This window comes from Labrus bergylta, chromosome 13 (assembly GCF_963930695.1).
Source record: "Labrus bergylta chromosome 13, fLabBer1.1, whole genome shotgun sequence".
NCBI lineage: Eukaryota > Metazoa > Chordata > Actinopteri > Labriformes > Labridae > Labrus > Labrus bergylta.
The window spans coordinates 8,486,767-8,507,759 of record NC_089207.1 but is presented as its reverse complement, the minus strand read 5'-3'; the positions used below and the strand labels follow the sequence as shown (position 1 = coordinate 8,507,759).

At 39.0% G+C, this 20,993-nt stretch overlaps 1 protein-coding gene across 1 annotated transcript; it reads left to right on the top strand.

Annotated features, from left to right (window-relative positions):
* Positions 1 to 743: 743 nt before the first annotated feature.
* Positions 744 to 20,596, top strand: wdfy2 (WD repeat and FYVE domain containing 2). Its single transcript, XM_020657064.3, has 12 exons — positions 744 to 1,067; positions 2,602 to 2,669; positions 5,181 to 5,254; positions 6,108 to 6,162; positions 7,711 to 7,861; positions 10,777 to 10,889; positions 12,336 to 12,462; positions 13,216 to 13,321; positions 14,055 to 14,156; positions 15,482 to 15,612; positions 15,723 to 15,831; positions 16,751 to 20,596. The coding sequence occupies exons 1-12, from the start codon at positions 931 to 933 to the stop codon at positions 16,778 to 16,780; spliced, it is 1,203 nt and encodes a 400-aa protein (XP_020512720.1). The 5' UTR covers positions 744 to 930; the 3' UTR covers positions 16,781 to 20,596.
* The last annotated feature ends 397 nt before the right edge of the window (positions 20,597 to 20,993 follow it).

The window sequence follows — 20,993 nt, the reverse complement described above, 5'->3', positions numbered from 1 at the left end:
CCTGGCTGTGACCAAAGTTGCTCATCCCTGCCATAGACTGTAGGTTGTACCCTACTAGATATTAGACAGAATCCCTCTTGGCCAATTAGATTGCTTGGTCAGAACCATACAGTCTATGGCCTGAAGTAGCTGTTGCATACATTGAGATGAAACAACATACTTTAAGATAAGATAAGATAAGATAATCCTTTATTTATCCCACAATGGGGAAATTGACAGTGTTACAGCAGCAAAGAGCAAAGATTGCAGACAAAAAGTGAACACAGTACAATTTAAATTAAAAAAAAAATTAAGAATGTACAAAAAAAAATAGATACTAAAAAAATAGATTAAAAAAATAGATACTAAAAAAATAGATACAGAAAAATAGATACTAAAAAAAAGATACTAAAAAAATAGATTAAAAAAAATAGATACTAAAAAAATAGATACTAAAAATATATTTAAAAAATATATTAAAAAATAGATACTAAAAAATAGATACTAAAAAATATATTTAAAAAATAGATACTAAAAAAATAGATTTAAAAAAATAGATACTAAAAGATAGATTTAAAAAATAAAAAATAGATCAGCTATTGACAAAAGTGTAGTCCGAATTTATTCCGTTTTTTTTATAACCTGGAATAAAAAGAACACTTCTTAAAAATGTATCAGAACTCATGCCTTTATTTAGAGAAAAGTGACATGGCCAGTCCATCCGGTAGTCTTATTTTATTAACCGGAAATGATTGTTGCCTGGATGTAGGCGGGTGTGCGTGATGTCAGCTGACTAGCAGCATCTCCTACAGCCGTCACAACACTGCGCGCTGCCCGCTGACAGCTAGCCTAGCAGCCCCCCCCTTTAGCCGAGGAGGCTCTGCTGTCGGACCGGGCTGGGGTTATGTGTCCCGGAGACGAAGGTTTGTGCACCACCACCACCAACAACCCATGGCGGCCGAAATTCAGCCTCAAGCGCAGGCTCGGAAGCCGTGTCTGCTGAGCAAAATCGAGGCTTTCCAAGATGTTGTTAGCACGGCGGTCATCATCCCCAAGGAAGACGGTGTTATCAGCGTGTCCGAGGACAGGTAAGCTCGTCTAGACTGCGAATTAGTGTCAAAGTATCCTAATTTACAACCGTCCCTGCCTTGTTTTTTTTTCTGCAGCAATGCCCCCCCCCCCTCTGCTCCTGTCTGTTATTGATTGAGCTCATGCTGCCGTCTGGTTTAATTATTTATAAACAGTCCAATGGTTTATAGAAGAAAAATCCTTTAACATAGGTTTACCTGTCAGCTGACACAGTCATTTCAGTTCATTACATGCCAGTAAACGACGGTATGATAAACATGTCTGCTGTGCACATTTTAATAGTGGTCAGAAAGCTGCCAAATATTAACCAAACCAGCCGACTGTCTAACCAGTATTGCACTTTTGGGTGTGTTTAACATGTTCTGGCACATAAGGCTAAAAAAAAACCATGTTATTGTGTTACAGAATGGAGCTTCCTGTAGTCTTTGGGTCCAGAGTGGATATATATACATGTATTTGTGTGTGTGCTTTCCTTTGGTTGTCATGTGTTTCCAGTCTATTTACATGTCTAAGTGCTAGAGGCTTGGTTTGAGGCTTTGTATGTTTAAAGGTTGTATGTTGAAATGTGTAAAGAAATAATTATAATTAGTAATTAGTTAAATGCCTAAACAACTATGGCTTTATTATATTTTGGCTATTTAATATGTAAAGGACAGATGCTTGCGATATGTTGGCCTACTAAAAAAAAATGGTATAACATTTCCTTTACAACCTACATAGTTTTATAAAAAGGGTGTTGATTTTGTGAGACTGAGACCAATACTATTTTTAGAGAGGAAATATTCAGCAATAACCAATATTGTCCTAATATAATTTTTTAAAACTTTGACACCATAATAGTAAAAATACATTTTAATTAATACCTGTTTCAATACCACAGCAACAAAAATACAAGTCCTAGACACCCAGTATTGACTCTATGTTTTTTAATTACCAAAACCTTTACTGTCTAAGTTGCACAAGTACGTTGGCAAATTTTTCAAACCTTCTGTATTTTTGATGCTGGATTTTGGAGATCGTATTGTTTAAAAACATTTGGTAATAAAAAAATATGCGGTATCGTGAAGTTTCCAAACACCACTGATTTTAGTGATTTATTGACCTGGAATAAATAATAATTCATTTTCTGTGTTGATAGTGCACAATGATTGTGACAGTTCTGAGGTGCTGAGTGCTTTCCCGGCAAACGTCTTGATTACATCGTTCTTAAATCAGTCAAGCATTTTATTTTATTTTCTGTAAAAAATAAAAAATAAAAAAAAAAGTCAAACCCAAACAAAAAAAATTCCTCCATACAGGAAGCTAAATATTATTTGAGCGTTCTGAATTCTAGATATTTAATTTGGAGAACTGCATATCCTCCTGTATTCTCATATATCAATAGAGAAAGGATCTCAGAGCAGGTCATTGTCCGTCAGCAAAAATGGTATCGTCCACAAGAATTCTGATATCTGTCAGGTTTAAAGTTAGACTTTAGATGCTATGAGAGCTTTGGGAAGGCACTAAAACATCATGGTTGGTTTGATCCCGCAGGACGATTCGAGTATGGCTGAAGAGAGACAGCGGTCAGTACTGGCCCAGTGTCTACCATACAATGACATGTAAGTATTCCAATACTGTTTTAAACGATACTGTTCGAGCTGTCTCTTCCGATCCCTTAAGGAAATTTGTTAAAACAAATACAAGGTCTGTATTTGAATGAGATCAATCTTTGGCCTGTTCAATCTAATCAAATAAGTCATAAATATGTAGCAGTGTGCAACTTTAAAAAGCAAATTTGTACTGGAAACACAGACTTCTTGGAAAGGAGCTGTTGTGAATTTCTTTTCTTGTTAATGTTCCTATGTCTTTGCTTTCATTCTGTGTTGACATTTCTCACATCATGACGCACAAAGTGATTACACAGACGTCAACTCTCAGAATAACAAGAAAGCACAGTAGGAATGGCTCCTGATTCTGAACTTGCAGCACGTGTTCCTGTAGGATCATTCTCCTCCTCTCCTCTGTGGTCTTAATGAACAACAATCAGGAGGCAGAATGTACCACTCTAAGAGGAGGGGGAGGAGGGGGAGGAAGGGGAGGGGGTCAGTCCAGTTGGTGCTGGTCTATTCAACAGTACTGCAGTGCTGCACGTCTGTTTGTCCTTTGTTGAGCAACCGAAGGAAGTCCTTTGCTACCATCAGCAAGATCTGTGGTTTAACAACAGAAGCACAGAAACAGCATTTTTAACCTTTCAGTTCACTGACAGAAAAACTGAAAACAGTGTGCTCTACTATGTTCTACAATTCACTTAGCAGACACTGTTATCCAAAGCGATAAAAAGATACAGCATTTACATCGTTTTAATTATTTGTCCAAAACAAGTAAGTCAGAAATAATGACATTAATATCTTAATATTTTTTTTATAGAGATTGATGGTTTAGTTGTTTTTAAAGATCTATTTTAAGGCTTGTTTTGCCTTTATTGTGGAGTTAGCACAGAGGATAGAGTCAGAAATCAGAAAGAGGGAGAGAGTGGGGAATGACATGCAGGAAAGGAGCTACAGGTCAGATTCTAACCATGACCAACCACTTGGAGGAGTATAGCCTCCGTACATGGGGCGTGCCCAATATCCACCAGGCTACCGACGCCCCTTCTCAGCATTTGTGCATTCCTTGAGTTGCGCAAACTTAAGTTTTTTAATCTTTGTTCAGCTCTCTGGAAACTTAAAGGAGGTGAGGTCAAATGTAGGGACCTTTATCCCACGGTTATTATTATTATTATTATTGTTATTTGTTGTTGTTTCTAAAAGCTCAACCGGTGCATTCAGGATATTGCCATCTGTCATCGATAGTGGTTAACAGAAATATCTGAATTATCTGAAGTATTTTTATTCTTGGTTTGTTTTCTCCACATTTCATCGGGCAGAAAGGAAGTTCTTTAAATAGCTTTACCATCTCACACTGAACACACAGTTGTACCCTCTTAATAAATACCCATATAAGGCAATATTCCAAGAAAGAACAAATACATTGTGGCTTTAAAGTAGGAAAAAGTACTCATGTGTCGTGCTTTAAGATTGTACCATCAATCAGCTCATCAACACTGTTGCTGCATTTTTTCTGCAGGATGACCTTGCATGTTTTTCTTTTTCCCTGACAGACTCTGATATTTTATGACAGGAATGGTAGTTTCAGACAGCTGACATTGTTTCTGCTGATAAGGTAGATTCATATGTGAAATCTGCAATGAAGAAAAAGACAATATTAGCAGAGTTAATTTCCTTTTTGTTCAAGTAAACAAGGCAATCAAAGGAAGCAGTAAAAATGCAAAATAGAACAACACCGAGGCTGACTGTCAACAAACACAAAACACGTTCCGCTCGGGAGACTTTAATAAACAGCGACCGAGTAAAATGCTTTGTGTACCTTGCAATTAACCCAGGGGAGGGGGAGGGGGGGGGGGTTACATAACAAAACCACTGGTCCATGACCATTTGAAGCTGTGGATGTCAAAGTGTTGTTGAGATCTATCCATTAGCTCTGCCTGCTTATCCTTGAGGGTCAAGGGGGGGGGGGGGATCAGAAAGGATATGCGTATCAAGCTCAAGAGATGCACTTTGAATGATAAATCATGAAACAGGTGCAGCATCAGAATCTGGCTGAAAAGATCAGATGAATGGTTCTTACAGAGTGTGGTACGCTTCAGGCTGTGAGAGTTATGTTTTTTTTTTAAGTCATATAGAAACAGCGTCCCTTAGGCATAAATTAACTATCAAAGAACACCGACAGGGTCACGTTATAAATAACACTACTCCAGATAAGAATGTCTGAAAACTAGACTTAAGTTGTTTATTTTTTGAAGTGCGTACTTAAAGAGTATCCCAAATAACGGTAATAGGACATTATCAACTACGCGTTGTACATGCGTAGTTACTTTCCAGTTGGGTGACCATATTGTATCCATTAAATAGCTTTTCAACAAGTGTTTGGTAACTGCATTTGAGGGATCAATGCAACAAAAAAGATCTATCTATATCTATCTATCTATCTCTCAGATCCAAGATAGATCTCAGAAAGATATCGAGCAATATATTGGTATCAGATCATTTTGTTTTCCTCTGTGTCTCCAGCGCAGTGCTCCTGTATGTCCTTTAACCCCGAGACCAGGAGGCTGTCTGTGGGGATGGATACTGGCAGCATCTGTGTAAGTAAAAACCACAAACCTCCAAAAACAACCCTTTCTTTTTTTTCCCTCTCTCAACGTCCAACTGTTTTCTTTTCGTGCTGCTTCAGTTGTAATCACCTGATGTCCACATGTCATCCCACTGTAGACTGCATTTTCCTCTGAATGTTAACAGGAAGATCTTGTGGTATTTTTCATTGTCATAAAGCGGGACGCAGCACAAACTGTATGTATTTTGTCAACGTGTCGGCTGATCTCCAGTGAGATAGGAGTGTCTCTGGGAGAGCTTTGTCATGTCACTGTGAGCTGCTAACTTAAGTTTTGTTAGGTGTTTGAGACTATGACCTGAACAAGCCGTTCTGTAATTTACTACAAAGGCCTGTACTCTACGACACTATACAGACAGCTCTATTTTAAAGTACACATTTTTTATTGTCTAGTTTTTGTTTGGTTGTTTGAATTTCACTGTGGGAGCTATGTTATCACAACTCAGACTGAAACAGTGACTGGACATTTTGTAAAAAAAAACATGAAAACTTCAAGTTATTTTGGTATGGGTGTTAATTCACACTAAAGTACAGTGTCAGTAAGAGCACAAGCTGTTCTTCTTTTTGAAGGCCTGACAGGCCTTTTCTGTCTAAATTGATTTGCATTTACATTTTACTAAGCGGAAGAGGAACGTATCAATCTTCCTACAGGCCTTTGCCTCAGATTCAATCCTTAGAATAACAATGTGAGAGTTTTTAAAGGGTCCTGTCATACTCTAATATAACTAAATACTTCAATATCACACTGTAATATAATTGGTTTGCCATTTCTGGATCTGTCTGGAAACCTCAGTAACTGACCTCTGTGTCCACATCCTGTCTTTCAGGAGTTCATCCTGTCAGAAGACTACAATAAGATGACCCCAGCAAACACTTACCAGGGTGAGACAGGAACTATGAATGTGTGTTTGAGTGGGTTAATATAAAACTTGTGAAGGAGAACTGAAAGAAACCACTGGGTGGTTTGTTTTGAAACATTTATTAAAGGTGGTAAGACAAATGTAATGTTTAAATTAAATTTAAAAGGTTTGTCCTACTTTTAGTCAAAGCTTTAGATTGAGATTATTTGTAGAGATACAATTTTTGAGATAACAATCTAGCTGATACTGATTTACTTTTCATTACTTTATTTAATTCTTCATGTCTCTTTTTCAGATGAGCTCATAAGAGTTGTTTTAAATGTATGCTTTTAGTTCCTCCTCTTGAAATGTCACTGGAACATATCTTACAAACTGCATGTGGCTGATCTTTTCCAGTGACGATTAAATACTCCCACGCTGCCAGGGTTTACTGTCACCTTTGACCATGAAAACAAAGTAGAGTCTGTCCAACAGATGACTTCTTCTGCCCAATAAAGATCCTCTTCTCTGAATCAGTAGCTTGGTTGTTTGGTTGCCAGCGTTTAATCGATGCATCATAACAGATAAACGTTAGTTACTGACATAGGTTCATGCTACATTCTGTTTGTCAACAGGGCAGGCATCAGCCAACAGTGGTGTTCAACTGATACATCCGTGCATCCCTTATTATTTGCTTTTATTTTCGTCATATTACTGCAAAATGAGAAGAGAAGATATACTTTACTGTCCCCAAGGGGAATTTTTTCTTGGACTCCCTGGTGTTAAAAAGTTCATAAATAGAGATTATACAAAACATGTAACAATTCCACGTATACATAAAAACACCTTCTTGTAGTAGTGACATATTGAGATATTGCACAGCTCCTTGGCACATCCTTCATTACCTCTTATTCAGAATATTAATGGACAATCGGCACAAATGAATGTATTTGTGGTTCAGCCTGGTGTGAGGGACCCTGCATCTTAAAAGCTGAAACTCAGAGTGAGGAATGTGGGTCTGGTTCAGACACTATTTTCTGTGCCTGTCTTACAACACACTGTTCATAGTGTCTGGAGAGATGGGTGTTTTTTAACACTTATTATATTCATAGCATTCTGCACAAGACGAGTTATCTGTGATATTCAGCTGCAGAGACATGAGTGATGGTACACCGCAAAACAACTATGCTCTCCGCTCATAAAAATCTACATTTCTGAAAACTGAAACAAGTAAATAGGTCATATAGTTTGTGGATTTGTAACATTTTCTTTTAGCATTTGTAAGTCTAGATGTATAAAGCCTTCTAAAACACTCCCAAGAAATTACAGCAAAAAGATGAAATGTACCAAAATATACACTGAAACAACATTTCTATTGCAGACTTCTGAGGCTTAAAGAAAGTGTGATTCTCCACTGTAGCACCATCTACTGTCTTGAGCAATGCTGTCCAAAATCGGGTGTATAACCCACATTTCTTTGCAAGTACAGAATACAAATTTTGTTGATTGTGGGGTATTTTGGGAATTTTTGATGCAAGTTTGAAAATGGATCTTAAGTAGTGTATAAATGTTTTGTTGTGTGTTCCTGCAGCCCATCAAGGCAGAGTGACTGTGGTGCTGTTTGTGTTGGAGATGGAGTGGCTTCTGAGCACCGGCCAGGACAAAAACTTCACCTGGCACTGCTCAGAGAGCGGTCAGCAGCTGGGAACGTACCGCACCGCCGCCTGGGTTTCAGGACTACAGTATCCTTTAATGCCCCCCTGCACCCTCCTGCTCTGATTGTTGTCTTGATTTGTGGGCTACTTGGCCCCTGGAGTGAGTTCAGTGAACCTGACAGTTAAGCTTCCTGCTAAATGGAGTGGAGTGGACGTAACAGAGTGTCGAGCCATCTTTGGTGTGTTGAACTGTGAAAAATCTCTGCCTTTTATTATGACAACACAGTCTATTTTAAGGCCGCAGCAACACAAGAAAGGGCAATTGAGATTAGCTTCCAGTTAGTTTGTTCTAATGGAAAAGGGCTAACAATAGGCATCAGTCATGCTGTTGTCAAGGAAACGGTGTGAGGAGGTGTCTGTAATGGCCACATGAAAGACTGTGAGTGCTCAGCAGCCACACTGATCCATACCAATGAGGCTGCCATGAGGTCTTCTCACTGCTAGTCGCCTGCTAGCTTCTACATGCTAACCTGTCTGACCAGTAGGGCAAGAAACTCAGTAAGAGACGCTGAGCAGTGACCTCTGCTGCTTCTGTTTGGAGTGACCTCAGATGTGAGAGACAGGGCTGTGGCTGTACTGGCTCGATCCACATTGCACGAGTGCCCGTGAGTGTTTTGTTTTGTAGTTAACAGGGAAGAATAAAGAGGATATGTTGTAGACATCTGGTTACTTGTTGTTTCAGTTTCACTTCAGTGACTCTAATTTAAATGCTTTTGTATAAACAAGAGTTGTATAAACCCCGTATCTCTGAAAATGACTGCTTACCCAGATCTTGGTTTCAACAAAGATGGTTCCAAACCTGAAGGGTTCCTCTCTCTGTACAGCCTACAGACACTGGATGCATAGTAAACATGACCTTTGAAAAATATTTAAGCATGTTTTGATAAATAGCGTGCACCCTATTTTTTTGCTATATATAAAAAAGGAGATTTTGCAAGATAAATTAGGCATCTTTTAAGTACATAAATTAAACTATTGTGAATTTTAAGATTTGGGACTATTAGTCGGTTTTCTTGCAACAAAACAAACCCCCCCCTCCTTACGTTTACCACACTTGGTCCAGCCCTCTGCCATCTACTCTATAGCCCTTTCCACATACAATGTGCACTCCAGTAAATATCCAGAGAATTTTATGAAGACTGCCCGTGAAATCCTCGAGATCTGGCAGGGGTCTCCTGAGACATGACATCAAAAGAACGATGCAGAAGTGGCGGACGAAGCAACAGAGTACGATGACGCTATAATGAGAATATTTGCCTTTATATCAATGCTACGAGTAGCTGAGTTTTTTTTCTTTTCAGGAACTTCAGTTGTGGGACCATATTTTTTGCATGTGTGTGCCCTGCAAATGTTGGATACAATCTGATAGAATAATAATTTAAATATGTGAAAGACTATTATTTGAGACTATGACCTGAACAAGCCGTTCTGTAATTTACTACAAAGGCCTGTAATCTACGACACCATACAGACAGCTCTATTTTAAAGTACACATTTTTTATTGTCTAGTTTTTATTTGGTTGTTTGAATTTCACGGTGGGAGCTGTTTGTTTTGGAACAAGTCAGCGCAACTCAGACTGAAACAGTGACAGGACATTTTGTAAAAAAAAACCGTTATCTCAAGCAATCTAATGAACTGTCATTGGTGCTAGCATAGATGTACCATCTTTAAGAAGAAGTATCAAAATAACCTAAAATATAGATAACTGACAAATGAATTGACAGTGAATCAGCATCATTTCTTTCAGCTTTGTTTTTATCACAGAAATAGCAACTCTAAACAAACATCTTTTTAACACGGTCCTCCCGTCTCATGGCACTCTGACGTTTCCCTGGCTCATTTGAACTGTTAAGGTAAAACAACAGATACAACCTGTCACCTGTCAAATTGTGGCAGATAAGAAAAGTTTGAACTGTTCAAATTTTGCTGCATGTTCTTTGTATTTTTAATGAAATACTTGAAACATTAATGATATCCAAATAGTGATTTGATTGATATACAGTTGGACTGAGATTGACATAATCAGTGTTTCGATCCATCCATTATCTACACCACTTTTTTCTCATTCGGGGTCGCTGAAGCTTGATCCCAGCTGTCATTGGGCGAGACGCGGGGTACAACCTGGACTGTTCACCAGTCAATCACAGGGCTGACGTACAGAGACAGACAACCAGCCACACTCACATTCATTTCTCTACAGGCAATGTAGAGTCACCAATTAACCTAACAGTACCTGGAGAGAACCCACACAGTTTGTTCAGCCCTGTCTGAGGGGGGGATCGAACCAGGAACCTTCTCGCTTTGTTTCTAGTCACTGGTATATACTTGTTTATTGAATATATCTTCTTAGGGTCCCAGAGAGCTCAATGAATTGAAAACTCCTGATGCGGTTTTAGCATATTACATAGTATTCTAGTCAGGGCATAGCTTATGCCATTGTTGCTTTTCTCTTCTTGACTGCGGACGAGGCTGTGGTGATTTGGTCAGTAGTGACTTAACCAGGTCAGCGACGGGCTGGCTCATTAAGCAGACATCTCTGCTGCTTTGACCCACAGTCTACATTTTATAGTTAACACACCATTATAACTGTTTCATTTATAAAGCAGTGTAGAAATCATAGTGTGGCTTTGATTGTTAGGTCTGTGTTTTTATGATCCAGAGCCACATGAATTTTTTTTATTTCTTACAGTTCACTTTCTTCCAGTTTTTTTTAAAGATTTATTTTTGGGCTTTTTGTGCCTTTAATGCAGAGAGAGGACAGTGGATAGAGTTGGAAATCAGGGAGAGAGTGGGGAATGACATGCGGAGGGGGGCCACGGGTGGAGGTGAACCCGGGCCTGCCGCTCGAGACGAGAGCCCCAGCACATGGGACGCGTGTCCTAACCGTTGCGCCACCAGCGCGCCCCCACTTTCTTCCAGTTTGACCTTAATCATTTCTCAGATTTGATGTCGAGACCAGACACGCCTTTGTCGGGGACCAGTCCGGCCAGGTGACCATCCTGAAACTGGAGCAGGACAGCTGCAGCCTGGTCACCACATTCAAGGGACACACGGGTATGCAACACACACACACACACACACACACACACACATACTGAACATGATTTTAATTTGAAAATCAAAAAGGTAAGGGATGTTCTTTTGACAAAACAAAACAGTGAAACATATCATGTTAAGGTCAGGGAAATTGTGTTGGCCAGTTTTATTACAGTTATTGTATTCATTGCCTAAAAAATGGCATTAACTAACAATGAAATAATTGTAAATTGCGGCAGAAGCACACGTTGATGAAGCTCTGAATTCCTGCTGCAGTATAGTAAATGGGCTAAACTAGGGCTGTCTGTATTAATACACTATCATCTCATGCTACTACTAAGGTGCACCAATGAATGATTTGTGTTGTCATTCTGCAAGTCAGACTTTTTTGTCACTACCATGCTGTCCACTTTTACAAACACTGAAGGACATTTACATGAAGGCAGAACAAACAAACATTAAGCAGCGTGAAAGTCACACCAGAACAGAGTAACTCCAAACAGGAGGAGAATAAAATGGACCAAATTTATTACGGCCTTGTATTAAAGGAGACTGTTTCATTGCATTGATTTGGTCTTGTTTTTTTTCCTGCTCTGCTTGAAAGGAACTCAGAACTATTTACTATGGACTACTAACGACTATTGTTTTTTAAATGAGTTTGCAGGAATGACCAAGAAGCTTTTCTTCATGTCTTTATCTGGCTTTGTTTTTTCTAGCTGTCAACAGTTACAAGAGGAAGAAGAAAAAATATTTGTTTGTGCTTTTAGATATTTAGAGGAACCACTCATAAAACACAGAGCTTCAGACAGTCGCTGCATTAAATGTCACATAATAGTTTAAGCCTTAATGTCTCTCTCAGCCCGGACCAGGTTCAGGTTTATTGAGACTTTTAAGAGGTGTTTTTTAAGAGCTGTAAGTCCCCGATGATCTAGTGTTTGAGAAAATCTTTGATGCTGTCACTTTAGAATCTTCTCCAACGAAAGCGTCTGTGAAAAAATGTCTTAAAAGATACAAGCTTGATGGTTGGAGATAAAAGACAAAGAGGCATCTCAATTAGTTTGAAGATGTGTTCAGTGACAAGAACAAGAACCAGAATTCAGAGAAATGATTTTTCAACAGTCATTCATTTATAATTCAATGTTTATTTTAAATATTACGAAAGGAATAAAAAGAGACATCATAAAGGTTTACGGAAGAGTAATGTTTTTAAACTAAATGTAGATTAAACAAGTCTTAGACAGACTGGCCTCCCAGGAGAGACAAACCACTTCCTGAGTTCATCACTTGAGATAAATGGCCAGCAGATAATTAACTCTGAGACAGCTCATCCTCAGAATCATGATCATTTTTGTGCTTTTACCTTTGCCTGATGAACGCTCGTCTGAACTGATCTCTGCGATTGAGTGTGTGTGGATATATTTCACTCACATATTTGTTTGTCTTTGTATCCATGAATTGCTACAGGTAATGTGACGGCTCTGTGTTGGGACCCGGTCCAGAGGGTTCTGTTCTCCGGCAGCTCGGATCACTCCATCATCATGTGGGACATCGGAGGACGCAAAGGCACCGCCATCGAGATGCAGGGACACAAGTAAGAATCACAAACACCCTCTCTTATGAATAAATGAAACGTTCATCGCCCCAAGGGGAATTTGTCCTGCCATCTGAACAACCCTGTCTTAGATATGTGTTTTTCTTCTTCACTTTGATAGATTGCTTTTGTCAGTTTCAGGCGCATTATTGAGCAGTTAATTCCACCATCATTTACTTTTCTTAATGTTTATATTATGACGGGTTCTTAATGTGTTTCCATTTATTCCGTTGCAAACCAATCAGCCTCTGAAGGAATAATTATTTATGTGTCGTCTCTTTCAAATATTCCGTCAATGTGAAGGCAACTTAAACAAGTTGAGTTTTTATTTGAATAATCCTCAAAGTGACTTCATGTAAAAGCTTCAAAAACAATTTTTCTAGGGCAGACTTAGCAACATTTTTGTATCGTTTCTATGAGGGCTAAAATGATGAAGTCGTTTATCTATGAACAAAAATGATCTACCCCTGCGCTAATGATTAATTCATACTTTTAAATAAATTTTTGTTCATGCAGAAATATTTTCTGGCTCTGACTAAATATTTTTCTGCTCTTGTGTTTTTTATTTATTTTGTAAACTGAAAATCTGTTGGATTTGAATCATCAAACAGAATAGAAGTTTGATGATGTCACTATTGGGGCTTAGGAAGTTAAGACGAGCATTTTTTGGGGTAGCAATTTGCATTTTCGGATGTATTTGAAAATATTTTTTTACACGTGTGTAATATGTGTGTTTTCATGTTTGTCCTACAGTGAAAAGGTTCAGGGCTTGTGCTACGCCTCACACACTCGTCAGCTCATCTCCTGCAGCTCAGATGGCGGCATCGTCATCTGGAACATGGACGTAACCCGTCAAGAGGTGAGAGAGCGAGAAGAGGAAGGGCTCTGAACCCTACACACAAACACTCAATCTGCCAACGAGGACACATTGTAAAGAAAAAAATGTGGAAATGTACATGTGCAGATTTATCAGTGAGGTGGATCAAGTGCTGCTGTTTGCTTTACCTCCTACTCTGGAGTAAATTCTCTTCGGAGATCTGCGAGTTCACCAGATTAGCAGAATGTTCATTGATTTTTTTCTCTCTCTTAGAAACACACACACACACACAGTCTATCTTCAACCTCCTCTCTTATCCCTCTGCGCTCTGCCAGTCTCCTCACAGTTAGTTTGGACTAGATTTTGTCTTTATTTATCCACAGTCACTTTAAATTCTCCTGAGGATCAATCTGTTGCCTCTTTCAATCGCACAAAATATGTTTGCTTTTCCTGTGATTGCTTTTTTTGTCCCAATTTAGAATGACAAAGATGTTTTACCTCATCTACTATTTCTATTCTTCTTACACATACATTATTATAGTGAGATTTTCCCTAACAGTAGCTAATAGGAGAGCAAACTCCACAAGAAGAAAAACCACAAGTTATTTTTTAAAACACATATTTTAGTGCAAGTACTTGCATGAGTCTTGAAATATTGTTTTGATAAGGAATGCCATAGCTACACTTCTCTTTATATACTCAGTCATGAGTGTAAAGATGAGTCGTGTATTGAGAAAAAGGATGACAGATCATTTCAAACTGTGTGTTTGCACAGACTCCCGAGTGGTTGGACAGTGACTCGTGTCAGAAGTGTGAGCAGCCGTTCTTCTGGAACTTCAAACAGATGTGGGACAGCAAGAAGATCGGCCTACGACAGGTACTGACGAAAAGCCATTCTCGATTATTTTTATTTCCACTTCATGTAAAAAGCAAGTTGACGTCAAATTATCAAACACCAAAGTTTAGAATGAAAGTTAATACAGTAGCTCTACTGCACCCTGAATTCTTGATAATAATAACTTCCCAGGAAACACAAACGACTCTTTACTCCTGCTTCACTAATGGCCAACAAACGTCCTGTGGCTGTTTTATCGTCTCACCACGAGGAACAGCTTTGTGTGTGTGTGTGTGTGTGTGTGTGTGTGTGTGTGTGTGTGCGCGTGTGCGTGTGTGTGCGTGTGCGTGTGCGTGTGCGCGTGCGTGCGTGTGTGTGAATCCATTTTCCGACTTCACAGCAATCTTGGAAGGGGTTTAAACCATCCCTTCCTGGCAAAGTCGATAGAAAATAATGAAAGAAACAGAAATAAAAAGGACCATAAAAGACGAAGAAGAGTCGTACAAAAGATAAACACTGTCATAAAATCATCAACAAGTGATTTCACTAGCTCAGGTTTCCATTTGGCTCTTGACAAATTGAAAATGACTGTCATTAAACACCAATTACATGTGATTTACCTTTTAGCCTTTCTAACTTCAAATGTCTTGGTATCCTCATCAACAATTGATCAAAGTGTGCGTTATCCTTTGTATATGTCTTGAGAGGATGTGTGTGATGAATTAATTTGATAATCAGCCGGTCGTGTTGCACAATCGGGCGGGAGAGGACTTATTGTTGGATCATTCCAGCAGAAGCTCATTTCATATGACAAGCATAAGCTCAATTTGCTTAAAAATAAAAGTAGATTTAGGCGCAGGTAGCATAGTGGTTAGTGCGTGCGCTCCCCTTGGAGGCTGTAGTCCTCCAAGCGAGTTGGAATTCAACCTGTTGCTCCTTTCCTGCTCTCTCTCTCTCTCTCCCTCATTCCACCCAAAAATAATTTCTTAAAATAATAATAATAGTAGACAACATACATGATCACAACATAATACAATAAAAGCACAAGATGGAAAAAAAACATGTTAAAAAATACATAAAATGAAATGGCAACACAATAAAAAGGAGTAGGATTAAGTATATAATTTTGTAAATTATATATTTAAATAGAAGCTAAATTTCCTAGATAAAGTGCAAGATACACTGGAATTATTTAGGATTCAGCCAAAAGCTTGTGCAAAGAAATGTTTGAAGTCTGTTTTTAGAAGAAAAGGAATTCATTTTGGGTATGGTGAGAAGACCTTCAGTCCAGCCCTGCTCCTCCTTGGTTAGAAACGACACTTTTGTTATCCAAAGCCGACATGTTGAGGTTATCCTGTGTTCCTCAGCACCACTGCAGGAAGTGCGGCCAGGCGGTATGCGGCAAATGTTCATCCAAACGCTCCACCATCCCCCTCATGGGCTTCGAGTTCGAGGTGCGTGTGTGTGACAGCTGCCACGAGTCCATCACCGACGAGGAGTGAGTAACAATCGGCCTCTGTTGTCGTCATATACTGACTCTTTGTGCCCGCAGCTTTTCCGGATTTCTCACATCGGTAAAATAACGGACGTTCCCTTTGTGTCTTCCAGCCGAGCGCCCACAGCCACCTTCCACGACAGCAAGCACAGCATTGTTTACATGCACTATGAGCCCACCACGGGGAATCTGCTCACCTCTGGCACTGACAAAGTTATCAAGGTCTGCTGCTTTCAGTGATGAGTCTATTTATTTGTCTCACACACACAGTAACAGCTAGTTGATCACTCTTTAGCAGTGTCAGCTCTTTTCTCTGCCAATAGCTTTATGTTTTCAGTCCTTCTCTTTTATTAAGATTATGTCTAAATTAGGCTGCCAGGGCCCCGCTCTGTTCCTATAAGTACACTATGTATGTATCCTGTAATGATTAAGTATCTGTCAGATTATCCAGAGTGCCACAGAGTACCCGAGCTGTCTGTCACATTCAGTGGTGTTTGAATAAATCCTTCAGAAATATGCAGCTGAATATAAAATGTATACAAACTAGATGTTGTTAGAGGGCCAAAGAAGATGAGAAATGATGAGTACAATTTTAACAGCCTTCATCTTTTAAGTATTTTTGTGTATTTGAGTAAATCAAATTACTATAAATCATTTGCAACAGTTGAATGGACATTTCTTATTTTTTTATTGGATATTATTTTTCTTCTATTGGAACCAACTAATATTTTGTTTCCTGAAAATGTGCTGATTGTTTCTCTGAGATTAACCCTTTTCAAAAAGCAGGAATGTTCCTGGTACTATCAACATGACTGCTAATCTGAAAGGATTTCTTAACTCTAGTTTTTAGTCACTGGTTATCTGAATGGTCTACAATGATTAATAATTTGTCAGTCATGTATTCCTTAAAATACACCATCAGTTTTTGAGCATTTAAATGCCTAAATCTAACTTGTTGTTGTAGGTGTTAAGATGTATCTTGTAAATCCTACAGGCAGTCTATCTCCATTGTTGACTGAGCGCATATTTAAATTTCTCATCTCTGCCTGAGCTTTAAATCTAGTGGGCATACAAATGTGTCTCTACCAGCTGGATCACACTGATAGGTAACAACCTGATTCTGTCTTCTGTTCATCTGCAGCTCTGGGACATGACTCCTGTGGTGTCCTGAGGTCTGTGGACGACCGGCCATCAGCAGGAAGCGCTGTTGACCAAACTGTGATTTGTTTCGGAGGCAGCAGCAGCCACACTTTGAGGAAGAAAGAGGGAAACTTGTCCAACAATATCGATTTCATCTGGATAATATATAACTGTTATTGAACAACAAGCAGCGGCTGTTAGACGTTCACAGTGAGGACACTGCAGGCCAGTGGAGCCTGGGAACAGGAAGGACCTGGGTGGACACGAGGTTACAGGCGGTCGTGAGTGTTTTTTTTGTGTGATGGCTACAGTTGGGTGAGGGATATCTGGATGTGTTTTTTTGTGTGTGTCCTGTGAGTGAGTGTTTGGGATGGGTTTGACACACTTTATTTTCTTAATTTTCATGCATTCCTGCTGATTTCATTCTGGAGAATCACGAGAGAGTGAGTGAAACATTTCTGCACTGTGTGAGTCGGTACCGTTAAACCCGGACGTGTTTTAGATGTGAAGCATTTAAAGAAACTTCTACATTACTCACAAACTCAAATTCACTCACATTAAGCAATTCTTCAATTCTCCACAAATAAAATACATTTAATCTCTACTTCTGCACACCTGCACCACCTACGGGAAAGTCAAGTAACTGCAGCAGCAGTTTAGCTATAAAAATGTTGACGTCGCCCCCCCTACAGGCAAATCATTAATTCAAGGACTAGCTTAATTTTCTTTGCATTGTTTTATGTTTAAAATTCTAAACGTGACCAACTGTTTGTTAAATTAACAAGTAAAAGTGTGATACCAAAGTGTCACCGCTACATTTCACTTTTGTAGTGCAGAACACCGACGTGGTAAATGAGTCTAATCTCAAAGTCTATTTACTTTTGTATTCTAAAACATTTTTTGTAGCTGTCATGAGTAGATAGGCTTTTTGTTTATCTCTGATCTATCCTAAAAGTCCTAAAACTGCTCAAAATAATGAAAAGTTTAGACAATTAAAGTTGTCTGATGTCCACGCTAAGATGCTTCCAGTAAAAAAAACAAAAAAACATTCCTGCTGATTTCGAGGTTGAAGGCAGGGTTGCTAATTTTTGGAAACTAGCATGATTTTGAAAGTAGCATTCCCTCAGTGCTCTGTCAAAAGCCACGCCCCTCACTTACATGCACGAGCGCCATTGCATAAGAGAAGCGGACCTCAGCTCATCGCTTGAATTGTGTAGAAACTGTCATCTCCTGTCTCATTCAGCGGTACGTAAACACTAAACTTCATCATAATACATGTTTTTTTTTAAAAAAGCGACTATTTACCGTAATTACTCACAACGGCCAATGACAAACTCACGATAAACTCTGTCATCGGTGACTCGCTTTGAGTGTGGGCTAGTGCGCTCAAGATGTAGAGAACGAGCAGGGAGACAGGGAGGCGTGTGATTGGTTCATCAGATTGGTACCTCGTGGCAGACATTTGTCAAAGTTTTTACAGGTTTACACCGGCTACAGATGACGGATTTTCTCCGTTCCTTTTTCAGAGCACGAGTTATTAATTTCTGTCAGTACCTAAAGACAATTTCAACCAAAATCTTAAAGAGTGTATCTGAAGAAAAAATGACCAACCCTGGTTTAAAGCATGAGCACTTCATGCTGACAGTCTGATCATCCTTTTAATCTACTGTTAGTTTTTCTCCCTCCTTTTTGAATTCCCATAAAGTAAAGTCACTGTTTCCTTTGGACAAAGACAATCTAGATTAGGGCAATTCATGAGCGTAAGAAGAGGGATATTTATTATACATGTTTGTAATGTCAAGTTTAAAACCTATCAACAAACACTACAGAAGTTTTGTTAAAGTACTGTCATTTGTGACTCATTGTCTGAAGGTGGCGGGGGTGTCAACATTGTGCATGCTGTTGCATGGCCTTGCCTGAAGTTGGTGCTGGTGAGCAGATCTACAGTTTATCTGCAGCTCCTGAAGCATTTCTCTCTTTGCTAACGAGCGGAGCAGGTTGGACTGAAACTGTATGAGACACGCTAATTCTGTTTACGGGTTCATAAATATCACTCACAATGTTTTGTCCTCTTTCTTATGTTAGAGGAGCAAAGAAATCATATCGTTCTACTTTCTGAACTCATCAAATGGTATTAGATACATTTTATTTACCATCTAGCTCTGAGGAAACTGTTCATATGAGTCCATGGATTTGATCAAATTAGCCCTTTGGGCTGCTGTACATCCTGTCCTCTCTGCCAATCGAGAAAAGAATGATGGACACATTTGTAATCCAAGCTTGTAATCTCTATCTAAATACACAAAGAAGCCGTACGTGTCATCATGTTCCTGCTGCTCTCACAGTGGACCAGGTGTGAACACACTGAGGTATCTAGATATCCTCGAAGATGTTCATAGCTTAAATCAATTTGGGTAAAATGATGTAAGGATGTTTTAGGCCACTTTACCAGATGACCTCTCCCTGAAGCAGCTAATGTTGTTCCACCCGGTCCACTAAGTGCTTCAGAGAACCCTAGATATCAAGCAAAATCTTTAAACCTCATGTTTCATGACGACAAGTTCATGCTCTGTAGCGAAATAAAAGGTCCTGGCTCACAAAAAGTTATGTTTCAATTAAAGTTCAGGTTGTAAAAGTTAACCGAGACATTGAGTATAACCGGCTAATATTCAGGATAATGTGTTTAAATTGATGACATCTGATGCAGCAAGACTCTTGATGATGTAAAACCAAAACATAAATGCTGTCGAATCAGAGCAAGTGTAAGCACAGAATACTATGAGTTGCCTAAAATCCACTGAAGTGCAGAGTAAGGTTTTATAATCTGTAAATTAACCAATCAAAATGCTTTGTGCTCTTCGTCTGTCCTCTACTGTCGGCTGTTTTATGAGATTATTTATTATTCTAAGTCTTAATGTTCCTGCAAATGCACATATCATGCATCAGAACTAAAGGTTATTTTGATTTTGTTCTCATTGTAACCATTTTTTTTTTTTTTTATCATCCCAATACTGTTTACTGACTTTTTAATGTCAATGCACTGGAATCAAGAAGCGAAAATATGTCACAAAACCGCTGCTGTGAAGAGAAAATATCGTGTTTGTGTGATCGTCTCGTTTGTGCTTCTCATGATCCGATTGGTAACTCGACTTGTGTCCTGTAAGCTCACTGAGTATTTTCCAAAGATGTTTGATATTTAGGGATGGAGTTCATGTTCAAGACTTTAAATATAGATTTGATTGAATGGATTCAATCGTAGAGCTGACTATCAAAATAAGCTTGTCTACACTTTCACAGAACACCATCCGTTAAGGTACATTGACAGCAGATTTGACGCTGAATGTGAGCCTGTCGGTACTTAGACTTTCAAGAACCATATCAGTGTTTTCCTGAGGTTTCAACTCCTCAACTATTCCTTTTTTTTTTGCCGTTTTTAAATGCATGGTTGCAATGCATTTTTTTTTTTTCATTTTTTTGAGGGTGCATCATTCCAGAGTTTCTGAGAAAAATCTGTTTCCAGCTACTCGTTTGTCACTGAGCAGAAAATTAAGGGAAAACAGCGGCTGGCTGAGCTAGTAGCATAAAAGAACAACTTTTTAAAAAAAAAAACAAGCTTGTCACATATCCCTGCAATCTTTAGTGGCTGAAACATGCATATACAAAGTTATAAGACATAATCAAATGTGCAGCATGTACAATAATGATCTGATCGGCTGATTTCATTTAAATGTGGCCAGTGGTCTATTTTTCTGCTGCAGGATGTTTAAACAGGCATTGTCGTGTTTTCAGTGTCCATAAATGTAACCATGTTAGTGTATGACATTAAAACAGCAGGTTTATCAACGTCTACAGTTTGGAGTCTGATGTTTGTCTTCATTTTGTATTACTATATGTGACGTCCTGCCCTCTCTGCCCACATGCGTTTAACTTCCTGGCTCAGCAGCCAATAGGCAGAGTCGGAAGGGACACCAGGAAAGTGTTTACACATGAGTTCATCAGGCCTCAGCTTATGTAAATATCTTCCACTCTGACATCTCTCTCTCCTCTCTTCCTCCCTCCCAGACCTCCACCAGCTGGCTTGGTGTTGTTAGCACTTCACAAAACTCCACTCATCCATACATGACTGATTTATCAGACTTACATATTTATGGTTGTTTTAACTTTGGTTTATAATAAATTCATTTTACTTTAAACCTTGTTTCATGTGTGATATCCCTTCTTTGTCACTCACTTTGAGCCAGTTC